Here is a 12,113-nt window from a genome sequence, read left to right as displayed (position 1 = left end):
CCTCTTGCTTCCACCCTGCTTGTCTCCTCCCTTCTCTTCTAAAATACCCTCATCTCTAGTTCTCTCTCTTATATTCACCTCCCACCATGGATGACGACTACGCTTCCGGCTCGGTCGACGCCGACCGCGAAATGACCAGACTCTGGCGCACATGGAGAACCGTCTTTGAGATGCTGCAGGATCGAGTATGTAGCTGATCCGATGGCTCCAGACGAAAAAAAGGGACCAAGTGGACTAACAGCTCTCTTGCAGGGCTACGAAGTCACAGAAGAGGAAGTGCAAATATCCCTCGACGACTTCAAGCAGAAATATTCCGACCCGCTGGGCTACCCTGAGTATGCGCTCTCTCCCAGCCCTCTCCCCAGAGAATCCTTCTAACGCTCGCCAGTCGCGCCAAAATGAAGATCCAAGCCCGTCCCACCGAGGCCATGCAAGTGAAATACACCCCCCTGACCAAGCAGGGCCAGTCGCCCGCGCCCGCCGACTGCGGCACCATCTACGTCGAATTTTGCCCCGACAGCAGCGGCGTCGGCACCAAACAGGTGCGCGCCTTCAACCACACCGTCGACGAGCACAACTTCCACACCGGCATCTTCATCACCCAGACCCCCATCTCGCCCTCCGCCGTGCGCCTCCTCAGCGGCGTCCCCGGCCGTATCTGCGAGCACTTCCAGGAGCAGGATCTGCTTGTCAACATTACCCGCCACGAGCTCGTCCCGAAACACGTCCTGTTGAGCCCCGAGGAGAAGAAGCGCCTGCTCGACCGCTACCGTCTGAAGGAATCGCAGCTGCCCCGTATCCAGGTCTCCGACCCCGTCGCCCGGTACCTGGGTCTGCGTCGCGGCCAGGTCGTCAAGATCATCCGGAAGAGTGAAACCGCGGGTCGGTACGCCAGCTACCGCTGGGTTATCTAAACCGGGCGAATGGCACGTCTCGGGTGGCTTGGGAGCCCCCGTGGCTACAGTGTATCCTGATATACCCCGACAGCATGGTCCGGCTTATCACCTGAAGCGCCTTACTGGGGCTCGTCGTCGTGTTGGGTGGCGGCGACCCATGGGATTGAATATGGCGCGCCCGAGACGCCGGAGGGCACATCGAGAGCGAACAGTCGGGACGCGGACGGGCCCCAAACTAAAAGACAAAAAGCAATTGTCCCAATTACTGGCATTCTGGGCAGCATGGCGTATAGGCGAAAGACAGATCTTGTGATTTCATGGCTAGGGCTGTGGCATGGCTTTTTTTTCTCACGCTTTATCTGAGTGTTAATCTAAAACGACTGTATCATTCTTCTTCCCCGATAAACTACAATGACATGAGATGCTGAACAGAGACATCACTCCAATTATGCTTACTGTATATTCGTTGTTATGATTAGGACGCCTACTGACAGCCCGAAACAAACCCCAACGCCGTCGCTAAATATGAACCCTCCCAACCAGCCAGCCTGATCCAATCTCCATAAAACACAAAGAAAGCAAATGCAAGCGCATATGGTACACCTATGCTCATATCGTCGTGACTTCATGAATTCCGCGAAAGTAGCCCGCCCACATCCTGGAGCTCGACATCGTTGGCACCCTCCGGGATCGGCGCCGTGACGTCTGATCCCGCCCGGTACGGCGGCACCGGGCTGTCCGACGAATCGCTCCAGTGCACGCTGGACCCGCGTCGTCGGCCGCTGGAATATGTCCGCAGGACACCCAGGCGCGGCGGCGGATGGGACGGGGATGGCTGCGATGCAGCAGGCACCGGGTCCGGGGACGCCAGCAGTCCGCCCACGTCCTGGAGGAACGCCGTGCTGCCGCGGCGGCGAGTCGGTCGCCGAGTCGCAGCCGGGGGCGGTGGTACCGTCTGTGGTGGAATGGGGGCTTTGTGCGGCGCGGGCGACGGTTCGTTCAATAGCCCGCCGACGTCGAACATGCTGACCTTGCTGGGGGACGACATTGCGGTGGCGGCGTCGCCGGACGACTTGCGCGGGGTCTTGGTGGTCTCGATGTACTCGTGGGGGCTCACCTTGAGGTCGAGGCTGCCGGTCGTGGAGGTGCGGTCGTCGTCGCTCGGCTGGCGGGTGAACGACCAGTTGGGGTTGAGGGTGCCGGTGCGCGCGGTGAACGGGAACGGGGTGGTGTTGGGGCTTGGCTGGGGCCAGTTGGTGTCGGACGAGCAGAGATCCGGGTTCAGACGGATGCCCAGGCCGGCAGCCAGGTCGGAGTCGCTGCCCCATTGGTGGTGGGTGATGGTCACGCGGCGCAGGGAGCTGTAGTCCATGCTCTCGCTGACGGAGGCGGAGCCCAGCGCTTTCTTGAACTTCTGTTTCTTGACGCCCTTGTCGCGCACGAAGGAGCCGATCACCACCGCGTTGGAGACGGCGGTCGCGGCCAGGATTTCCAGCGATGCTAGTAGGGACCGGTACTGCTGGGAGCCGTTGTGCCAGATCACCGAGGGCACCCGGTAGCAGGTGATGCCCACCAGGATCAGGGACAAGGCGAAGAGAATGACCAGCGAGGCCTTTCGTTTGACGGGCATATGGGTCATCATAATGAGAGGGATAGGGAACGCAACGAGAAGTAGATCCGTGATGATATCGCAGGTGCCCATGGTGATCAGGTTGGCATATCCGGAGCGGCACTGGGGCCCCGGGTCTGGAACGACTTGCCAGTAGTGGTGGAATGGTTGACATTCAGTTAGCGTTGCGATCACCACGGCGATCAACGTGGAAGCGAGGAAATAGTAGAGGAATTTGAGGAAGAGCTGCAAAGATCGACGCCACATCATCCCCACGACGCGCTTGAGAAAGGAGCATACTGTGAACTTGGCGGTCCATATGCTACAATAACAGGGCTTGTTAGATTCATTGTGAAGATGCTGGTGGGAGAGTGCCTTACAAGATCGCATAGAAGATGCGCGCCGCAAGCACCAGCTTGCTGCCAAGTTCGCGATGATGAATGTCCTCGGCCGACAAGCCCTCCGTCTTGGTGTTGTTAGTGCCATATACAAGCACCATGTGAACAAAGGCCATGCGAATCACCAGCGGAATGATGCTGGCCATCATGACCTTGTCCTCCGGGAAGAACCGCTCGATTCGGATGTAGCGGCCGCATACGCGGGTGACGATAATGGCGAGGGAAAACCCGGTGGCCCACCAGCTAACCAAGAGCGTCGGGTGGTCTTCTAGCCTGGTACGTAGATCCGGGGGGATGTCGGAGTAGAGCGAACGCGGGTCGTGGTGAAGAAGTGCTGACTGCGATGTACTCATGGCCGATGTACCACCTCCGCAGAGGGGCCGCAGAGCAGCAGACGGGGCTGGTTCCAACAGTCGAACAGGAGGGTACAGCGAACAAGACCCTGGAGCACTTCCAACAATGTAGAGCCTTTAAAGACGCTCACATTGTTCATGGCGAGCAGTCGGTTAATGATGCACGTGCCAGCTTTCCCCAGAGCCCGTGCGAATCGTGTGGGGGGGCGACAGTGGACACAGATGGATCTGCACGAGATGACGGTTATGGTCGGTCTGTTAGTTAGTTGTTGTTGTTGTGGGTAGCTATTTAGCTGCCGCTGCTGAGGGACCGAGAGCGCAGAGAGGAGATTTGAGAGAGAACGAAGGATGTTGGTCAGAAGCTCGGCCTGATCAATAGATATTACTACCTCGCCTTTGACGGCCAAGCCCGGTACGAGTCGAGGCTAGAAGAGCAAAGCTTAAGACACGGGATATGGGGGGGAGACCACTGTCGGTTCACCGCCGTTGTGACGTCTGACGGGGGGAATATAAGGCCCTTAAAAAAACAAAAACGAGCGATTAAAAAGGAATAATAACAATGATAAAGGGGGGGGCGGAGGGACGAGAATGGATCGGATTTGACAAGTGGTCGCGCGTTGAGCGCCATGGGAATCAGCACCGCAGAGAGGGTGGAGATAACCGGCGCAGCCCCGTTTCTATCGTAATCAGAATAAAGCGCGTCATTATCGCCATCACAGTCGTTGTTAATTTCCCCAAGATCATTGGCATTCGCCGGGAGGCGGCCAGGCAAGCGATAGGTCCAGTAGTCGGGCCAAGGGTCAAGGCGTCTTCCGGAGCCCATCGGACGATAAGCAGCTAACCAAGGCCGGGCATCAGGAAGCGGCCCCTTCAGGGCCGGTAGCGCCTAGCGACATTCGTCCCCAGGCTCACTAATCTCGGGCCAAGATAGAACCAGGGAAATCGTGAGCTGGTTGTCCGTGGCGTTTAACCCAAACCAATTATTATTGACCAGGGAGGGGCTAGCACAGATACGAAGGATTTGAGCCTCGGGGGGTGATTGGCGTGGTTGACTTAGTACTATCAGTTCAGTTCACCCTGGCTCGCGGGCATGTGAACCGTGTATGTATTGTTGGTGGTGGTGGTGCTGGTGGTGATAGACCCCGTGACCAACAAAGTGATTATATGAGTTTCGAGATCCACGGATTTCCTCCATCGAGAGAAACACACGAAGAAGACTATTTACCTATTTACAGCTGTCAATAATGTCTGTCGTGCGACCACACCCAATGCTTGCCCTTGCTTAATCCATCTCCACGTGGGATGATCGATATGCAGTGCCATCTATCCATCCCTCACCCATGATACATGATATCCATCCCCCCATTCGGCAGTCGACTCCTCTCCTCTCCAGTCCTCTAACAAAGCATGATATCAATCCCTGTCTATAGGAAACTTGACGACGGCCCTGATACCTGCTCTCTCCAATGACATCGTGACCAGCAAACAACCATGTAACCTTCTTATCGCTGCCTGTCTTGTCTGGACCTCCGGTCAGAACCGAGCCCACGGTTCACCAGATCCTGTCGATGAGGGCATGGGCTGATGCACCAAGCCTCTGCTTTGGAAGGAAAGTACTGGAAAAGGGGCAACCCCCAAAGGTCTCTTTGATACCAAGGTAGACTTTCAACTACGTATACTACGAGGTCTAGAGCGAACATCGCTAAATAGTACCTTATCTGTATAGCTATTATTATCTTGTTCGGCTGATTTCCATATTTCAAGTGCGCATGTTTACGGTATTTAAAATGATTTCTTCTAGATCTACGTCTACTCCGCGTCACTGTCCTCATTAGCATGCCTATCCTCCTGGTCCAGTCTGATGGATGCTGAAAGGGTGCCAAAGACATGGGTACCTTACTGCCTAGGCAACAATATCACACCCCTATTGTGACTACGTGATCGGCACTAAGTTAACCCTCCTTTATCCCGGTTGATCTATGTCCAAAACTGCTTGATCTCTATAACAGGGCTCATGAAGAAATTATAAAGGATATTCTAGCTCCTCAAAGACTGAATATCCGCACCCGTGAGGATACCATTCAGCACCACCCGCAGCTCCTGCAAGAACCTTGTCACCTCCTCTTCAGTACCCACCGTGATACGAAGACATCCCTCGCAGCCCAGCTCCTTGCCGCGGAACCGCACAACAACACCACGCTTCTCTGCCATCGCCTCGTACGTGGCCAGCGCCGTCTTGTTGCTGGGCTTTCCGCCCTCGCTGGCCGGCTTGTCCAGAAGCTCCACCAGGAGGAAGTTCGCCTCCTGTCCGCCCAGGAAACGCCCCACGCCGGGGATCTTGGGCAGCTCCTGCACCAGCCGTTCACGCTGGGTGATGATCTGTTGACGGTACTTGTGCATAACGGTCATGTTCTTGGGGGAGAGGGCGGCCATGGCGAGCGCGCTGGTAGGGCTCGAGATGTTGTAAGGCGCCTTAAGACTGTTCAAGAGCAGCGCGATGTCAGGGCTGGTGAACGCGACGCCCAGGCGGATACCGGCCAGACCAAAAGCCTTGCTGAGAGTCTGCATCACCACCAGGTTGGGCCACTCGTTGACCCACTCGGCCAGACTGGATCCCTCTGGAGCGAAGTCGATGTAGGCCTCGTCCACGACCACGACTCCGTTCCACGTCGGGTGTTCCAACACCTTCTGGATATCTTCTTTCCGGATCAGGTTCGCCGTCGGGTTGCCGGGCGAGCAGATGTAGACCATCTTGATCGATGAGTCGGCGGAGAGGGCCTCGTTGATCTTCTCGGGCTGCAACTGGAAGCCCTTCTCGACATCGAGAGGCACCTTCACGATCTCCACATCGTTCACTTGTGCGCTCACCGCGTACATTCCGTAGGTCGGAGGACAGGTGAGGATCTTGTCCTTCCCGGGCACGCAGAAACATCTCAGGAGGGCATCGATCGCCTCGTCAGAGCCGACGCCGACGAAGAGGTTCTCGGGTTTCAGGTCTTTCTGGGAGTGGATGCGAGTGTTGCGGAGGTTGCAAAAAAGCTGCTTCAGTTCGATCTGGTGACTAAAGGCATACGTGTCAGTCAATCGTAGTCTACCACCTATATCCCTGAGGTGTAGCAATAGAAAAGCTTGTAGGATGCGCCGGGTGACTCACGGATCAGGGTATCGGTTCAACCCTAACAGGTCAATGTCTGGCTTGGACGCTCCAGTAGGAGCGCCATTCGCGGCGGATTCCTGGAGAGCTCCCTCCGTATTCAAGGCAAGGCCGGGACCGTAGGCATTCTCATTCGCATCGAGCAGGACGTTCGTTCCATCATCTTTGTAGTCACTGACTCATTAGTCTCGACGGTCACACGGCGGGGCGGTTGGAGGCAACTCACTCTCTTGCGCAACGGTAGGGTTGCAATTGAAGAATGTTTTTGCGCGCGCAAGTCGCCAGGTTGAACGGGGATTTTCTCGGCGCCATTTTTGACAATGGGGGGTATTATGCGAGTTTGTTGCGTGTTGGAAGAAAATGATGGTGGGGAGAGTGGCGGGGAACACAATCATGGACGGAGACCGACGGCGAAACCGGAGGCGGTAGAGCGATTGAGTCACTGGAAGATTTGCCGAATTATCTACAACATCCATGCAGCATTACTTGGGAGGATCTACGGAAATTTTTTCCTGTCAAACCACCCTTACTTCTGACTAGACATTGCATCCGTTGTGACGGCCTGGGGTCAAATAAATCATTGCCCTTTTGGCGCCCGAAAATACACCGGAACGGTGCACCCTGATAAGGAGACCGGGTAGATCCAAATTGGATGAGTTCTGAGGTGTATTCCTAAGTACCTAGTAGGAGCACAGGTCATGTCACACCTTTAGCTGACTCGATGATTCTTGGGGGTCTTATATCACTACTCATCCAAAACTAGCTCTTGGTATAGTGCAACTTCTTCCCAGTAGCAGCCCAAGCTTAAGCTGAAACCGCAACTTATTGAGGCATCATATCAACAAGCAAGCATGCTCGACGAAGCTGTGATTCACGGGATGATGCTGACACCTCATTCAATTGCGCGATAGACGAGTCAGGTCCTCAGAGGTATCATTGCGAAGACCTGTCGCAGTCATTCCGGAAAGGGCCACATCCGTCTTGCTTCTTCTGGCGACTTCTCTCCCGCCATTCGCGCAATGTACATCGACAGCAGTTCCTTGTTCTGCCTTCGTTTTTCAGCAAAATTCAGCTGCGGCGCCACCCATTCCTCTGCATCAGTATCTAGAGACTCCTGGGCGAGCTGCTGTACCTCGTTCCATTCTTGTAGTCGGCAAATTGCTCTTCATGTGCTCTGATGTCTTCCTGGCTGAAGGAATAAGGACAATGCCCAGAAAACCCCAGATCCGACCAATTCTTAAATATTTCAATCAAGCACTCTCGCAGTGGAACGACGCCAACATCGGATGTTTCTCCAGTGCGGATGAACAGTTCTCGAAAAACACGCGGCACATTCATGGCGTTGTGGGCAATTCTGTTCTCTAGAAAGGTTGAGACTTCATATGCTTTTGCCAGTTTGGCCTGTGTCCAGTCATGTAGAGCAGTGGCCTTGTCGTCTTTGTCAAAAGAATCAAAGTCATCTGGGAACACGGGCTGTACAAGGCCTCTAGTGTAATCCCGTGGAGGCTGCAGAAACACTGGCCATCGGGTCTGGAGAAATAGCGGGAGCACTGAGAGAGACTGCACATCAATCAGTGCGGTGATCTGGGAATCGTTATCGGGAGCAACAAAGATATTTCCCATGTGGAGATCTGTGTGCCATAGGGTAGGCTGGGCCAATTAGGCAAGGATTGGATGCGAGTCCAACAGCTCCATTAGTTTGACCACAATCTCCAAAAGACAGGCTTGTTCCTGGGGGCTTCCCCGATGAGCCATTGACTGATTGTCTAGATTCTGCCTTCCAATCCGAGAGAGTTCTCGTTTGGCAATTGACGTCCCGAGATCCGATAAGCTATCCCCTGTATAATCGTTAGGTTAAGGATATCAACAGGACTGATCACTTACAAGGCCCATAGTACATTGACGCATCATCGATGTCAAACGAGCGCCCAGGCGATGGGCCGATGCACAACAAGTGTTGTTCATCCACGCTGCCATGAATGTATTGATGTTTGAAGTGCTCCGCATCTGCGCGTAAATACAGCCCCCCATATGCAGGAAACGAGATAGCCGCCAATTGAGCTTCAAGTTGGGTCAGATTCTTTATAAGCTCCATTTTCTCGATTTGTGCCATCTTGCCCCATCGCTCAAATAGCGGGACCCCGGCTGCCTTCTCCATGACAATATACTCTGCCCCGACAGGATTTGAAGCATCAGAGGACCAAGAGAAGACACGAGGGACGGGAATAGTTGTGTAATTTTTTACTGATATGTAGCGCATGACTGCTTTAGGAACCCATTGGACAGGATATGATGCACGTACTGTATTCCAAAGTACCTACTTCAGAGGTTGTTGTTAAATAAGCCGGGCCAGCAATGTGACAGGGGACTTTCGCGATCAGTTTACTGCCGTTCTCCCTTTTCATGAGAAGAGCTTTGCTGAACCCCCCTTCAAGCTTCTCGATGGCTGTAATTCGAGATATGCTCCCTCCAGCTCTAGCGGCAATGTCGCAGAGGGCGTCCAGGTTCAACTTCCGGTAGCGCCGACTATACTGATGGTCCTCATCGATAAGGAAGTGGCCATTGGTGTATGTAAAAAGTTGCTCGCGGCTGATCGTTTTGCCTGTTTGCTATTACTTTAGTAATAGCTCCCTGCGCGACCATCGTGGTCCCTCTTACCACGGCAAAGGATCGATATCTGCGCGGTTGGCTGGTTGCGCCAGAGGCGTCTAAAAGACCTGGCAAATGGCAACATGACATCTATTAAAGCGTGTCCAGACTACGGGGTATGGATTTAGACGGCGATCACAGGGGCGCGTGGCGCGTCATATATGCCAAGACTGACATGTCAACAGTTGTCTACCTAGAATACCATCTTCCAATCCATCAACTTGGATAAGCCGGTGGTGGGTGTTCTCAGGGTGTATAGATCACTACCCAACAAGCTATGTGTGTCTCTTCATCACTCTTCTACAGATGGTCTCCATTTTAACGCGTGTCGTCATCCAAGACAAAAGGATCTTTCAACTAGTTCTCTTCAAGGTTCGAGGTCGGATTGCCCCAATTGGTATTTCCGCCCCTTATATGGTACACCGTGGACGACAAAGAACTATCATAGTACATCATAACCACTTATAAGTCCAGTCCTCGAAGCCGTCCTCCACCACCCATTAGGCACTATTACGGCATATTGGCATCTCTGCACTCCTTAGTTTTGCACGGCTTTCCATTTACCCAGATTTCTAGATATTGTTAGTTCTTATTCATATCTTCGCGTTGGGAGTTGTCATTACCGTCCATATCTCCAATCCGCGTTCCCTGACCCTTGTGGCATTCATGTTTTTTTGACTCTTGGCGTCCGGAGAACTCGATATCTCCAATCACGACAGGGTCATCATAGCACAAGGCTGCGGAGGAAGTGGTGACAAAAGCCGCTAGAAGTAGGAGCGGAAAGAAGGGCTTCATGATTCAAGAGTGAAAGCTGCAGCTTCGGATATGCGAGCAACAGAAGATGAGTAGAGAGAAATGTTAGAAGATAAGTCTGTGAGAGACATTAACAAAGAAGATAGAAGCATTTTATATAGATGGAGGATACGGTATGGATGTATAAATAAGTCCGCTGTTATTGTATACCCATTTTGTTCTTTACGGGTTCTTTGTAGGCAAGGATCGCTCGTTGTAGTAGACCACTCGGTCACGATCTTTCAAAAGCAGGAGAACGGAACATCTTACTGGCCTTGAAAGTGATAGAAAGCCCACAATATGGGAGTGGTACCGAGATTACTCTATGCCTCTCTATGCTACCAAGGCCTTGCCCTAATGATCGACAAATGCTCTTCACACGTCATTACACAGCAATGATGAGGACTGAGTAGTTAATCCAGCGGATGCTCACTCACGCATTAGCACGATGGAAAGGTTCGAATCAGTATAAGAGCATATATATATATATACATTTCTTTTGTTGACGATCCAAGGACACTTTTATCCCTAGAACTTGCCTATTTACCTTGTATGCCATGATAGAAATACAAAAAGCCAACGCCTCGATATGCCTGATATGTCTAGGGCTGTCCTGCTCACCCTCTGCGACCAGGCAAGCCATGATTCAATCATAGTCATAACAATCCATATGCGCCTATTCCTCCTTTGATGCCTTCGAAGGTGATTCTTTCGGAGGGCTGGAATGCTTGCCGGACTTCTTGTATTTGTCCTGCTTTTCACGTAAATAACGCCATGTCCTCCTCACGCCGGAAGTGAAGGGTCCTTTGATGGTCTGAACTGTACTCGGCCAACGAATGGTCTTAGTGATCGAGGCCTGAACTTCCTTTGTGAGGTTCGCGTCCCCTGCAATGCGCTGGTCGAAAGGCCCGCCTTGCCTCCGGCGAACCATCTCCGGATCGTTGTCGTTGGCCTCTTGCATCATTTTGTTGAATTCCGCTCGGGGTATGCCAAAACGAGACTGATACTGGAAATACAACTTCTCCCGGAAAGATTCTGGAAGCCGGCGTACCATGTTTCCGCGTTTCACTGGGTCCATGTCTTGGACGAGCTGCATATTAGCATCCGGGTCATCGATCCAGTCGTCCTCCATACAGCGCTTATCCCGGAAGGTGACATTGGGCAGGGTTTCGATGAGCGGGGCATAAAGCCGCCGGAAATTCGCCATCTGGCCGGAGACAATGTTGTTCACCTTTTTGGGATCCTCTGCTGGAAGTACCATCCGAAGATCGCCCATGTAGCTGATACCGGCAATAGTGCTGTACAGTTGGAATTCGGTAAATTGTTCGGGCAGGAGCAACAAAGCAACACGGACGGCGGACAGTAAATTCATCTGGTTAGCGAGCCGCACCTTCGGATGGTCACGCAGGATCTTGACCGGTTTTTGCAGCCGACCCGCAAGGTACAGTGTGTCCCACGAGCTCAAGTCCCTACACAGCGTGTCGAGGTTGACAACTCCATACTTTATCAACGTGCCATTGACGGTGACGTAGGGGTTGAAGTAAACACCTGCACCAAATCTATCCTGGACTTGAGAAACCACGTAAGATCCCAGGGAGCCGAGACCAGAGTAATGGTCACGATGCTGATGTAAGTTCAAGGAGTGCCAATGTTGAGAGTATGAAACCCCAAAAATAAAATCAATCATCTTTCCCTGGCCTTGCTGCATATTCTTGATTGCTGCGGGCGCGGATGGGTGGCACTGGCTGGAGCCAGGAGCACTGCCCACCTGCGGGAAGACACCCGATCCGTAGGCGAAGGCATAGCGAATTGGAGCGCGGAATTGCCAAAGAATCTGACGGAGGGGCTTCTTTGAACTCTTGATTGATTATCATGTGCTGGTTGACGCCAAAGTCCTTGGAAGGGAGCTCGTCGAAGCCGGAGATTGAGAGATTTGGGTTCACGTCCCAGTCGCCGGGATCCGAAAGCTTGGAAGAGGTAGAGAACGACGAGGCAGAGGAGGAAGACGGCAAGAGGAGGTCATGATCGGAATGTAAATTCAAGTTCCCTGATAGTCCCGGGCGAGTTCCGGGGGTTGAGACGGCCCTAGTGGAAGTGATCAAGGGGGAGTCCGACGAGAACAACCGACGAGAACTGGGAACCCGAGAGCATCGGGAAAACGATGGGTAGCCCAACCGCAGACGCACAAGTGAGCCGGACATGGAGTAGAAAATGCGAGGCTATACCCATAGAATGTCTCTCATTAGCAATCCCTTCATCAAA

The 12,113-nt window shown here is 53.1% G+C and overlaps 5 protein-coding genes across 5 annotated transcripts; 1 reads left to right on the top strand and 4 right to left on the bottom strand.

Moving 5' to 3' along the window:
- Positions 1 to 86: 86 nt before the first annotated feature.
- ATEG_00613 (DNA-directed RNA polymerase core subunit RPB5) lies at positions 87 to 914 on the top strand (the record flags this gene model as incomplete). Its single annotated transcript, XM_001210699.1, has 2 exons — positions 87 to 185; positions 354 to 914. 2 exons carry the CDS (start codon positions 87 to 89, stop codon positions 912 to 914), a joined length of 660 nt encoding a protein of 219 aa, XP_001210699.1.
- A 607-nt stretch (positions 915 to 1,521) lies between these two features.
- On the bottom strand, positions 1,522 to 3,256 carry ATEG_00612 (putative integral membrane protein Pth11-like; the record flags this gene model as incomplete). The annotated part of the gene is made up of 2 exons (XM_001210698.1): positions 1,522 to 2,827; positions 2,886 to 3,256. The coding sequence occupies 2 exons, from the start codon at positions 3,254 to 3,256 to the stop codon at positions 1,522 to 1,524; spliced, it is 1,677 nt and encodes a 558-aa protein (XP_001210698.1).
- A 2,037-nt stretch (positions 3,257 to 5,293) lies between these two features.
- On the bottom strand, positions 5,294 to 6,722 carry ATEG_00611 (histidinol-phosphate transaminase; the record flags this gene model as incomplete). Its single annotated transcript, XM_001210697.1, has 3 exons — positions 5,294 to 6,317; positions 6,411 to 6,584; positions 6,637 to 6,722. 3 exons carry the CDS (start codon positions 6,720 to 6,722, stop codon positions 5,294 to 5,296), a joined length of 1,284 nt encoding a protein of 427 aa, XP_001210697.1.
- A 792-nt stretch (positions 6,723 to 7,514) lies between these two features.
- On the bottom strand, positions 7,515 to 9,144 carry ATEG_00610 (phosphotransferase family protein; the record flags this gene model as incomplete). Its single annotated transcript, XM_001210696.1, has 5 exons — positions 7,515 to 7,970; positions 8,115 to 8,248; positions 8,295 to 8,672; positions 8,713 to 9,012; positions 9,069 to 9,144. The coding sequence occupies 5 exons, from the start codon at positions 9,142 to 9,144 to the stop codon at positions 7,515 to 7,517; spliced, it is 1,344 nt and encodes a 447-aa protein (XP_001210696.1).
- A 1,383-nt stretch (positions 9,145 to 10,527) lies between these two features.
- Positions 10,528 to 12,052, bottom strand: ATEG_00609 (phosphatidate cytidylyltransferase; the record flags this gene model as incomplete). Its single annotated transcript, XM_001210695.1, has 2 exons — positions 10,528 to 11,420; positions 11,620 to 12,052. 2 exons carry the CDS (start codon positions 12,050 to 12,052, stop codon positions 10,528 to 10,530), a joined length of 1,326 nt encoding a protein of 441 aa, XP_001210695.1.
- Between the last annotated feature and the right edge of the window lie 61 nt (positions 12,053 to 12,113).

The sequence above is a fragment of the Aspergillus terreus genome, genomic scaffold, assembly GCF_000149615.1.
Source record: "Aspergillus terreus NIH2624 scaffold_1 genomic scaffold, whole genome shotgun sequence".
Taxonomy (NCBI): domain Eukaryota; kingdom Fungi; phylum Ascomycota; class Eurotiomycetes; order Eurotiales; family Aspergillaceae; genus Aspergillus; species Aspergillus terreus.
Note: the sequence above shows the minus strand (reverse complement) of the source record. Positions and strands in the feature narration are given on the sequence as shown.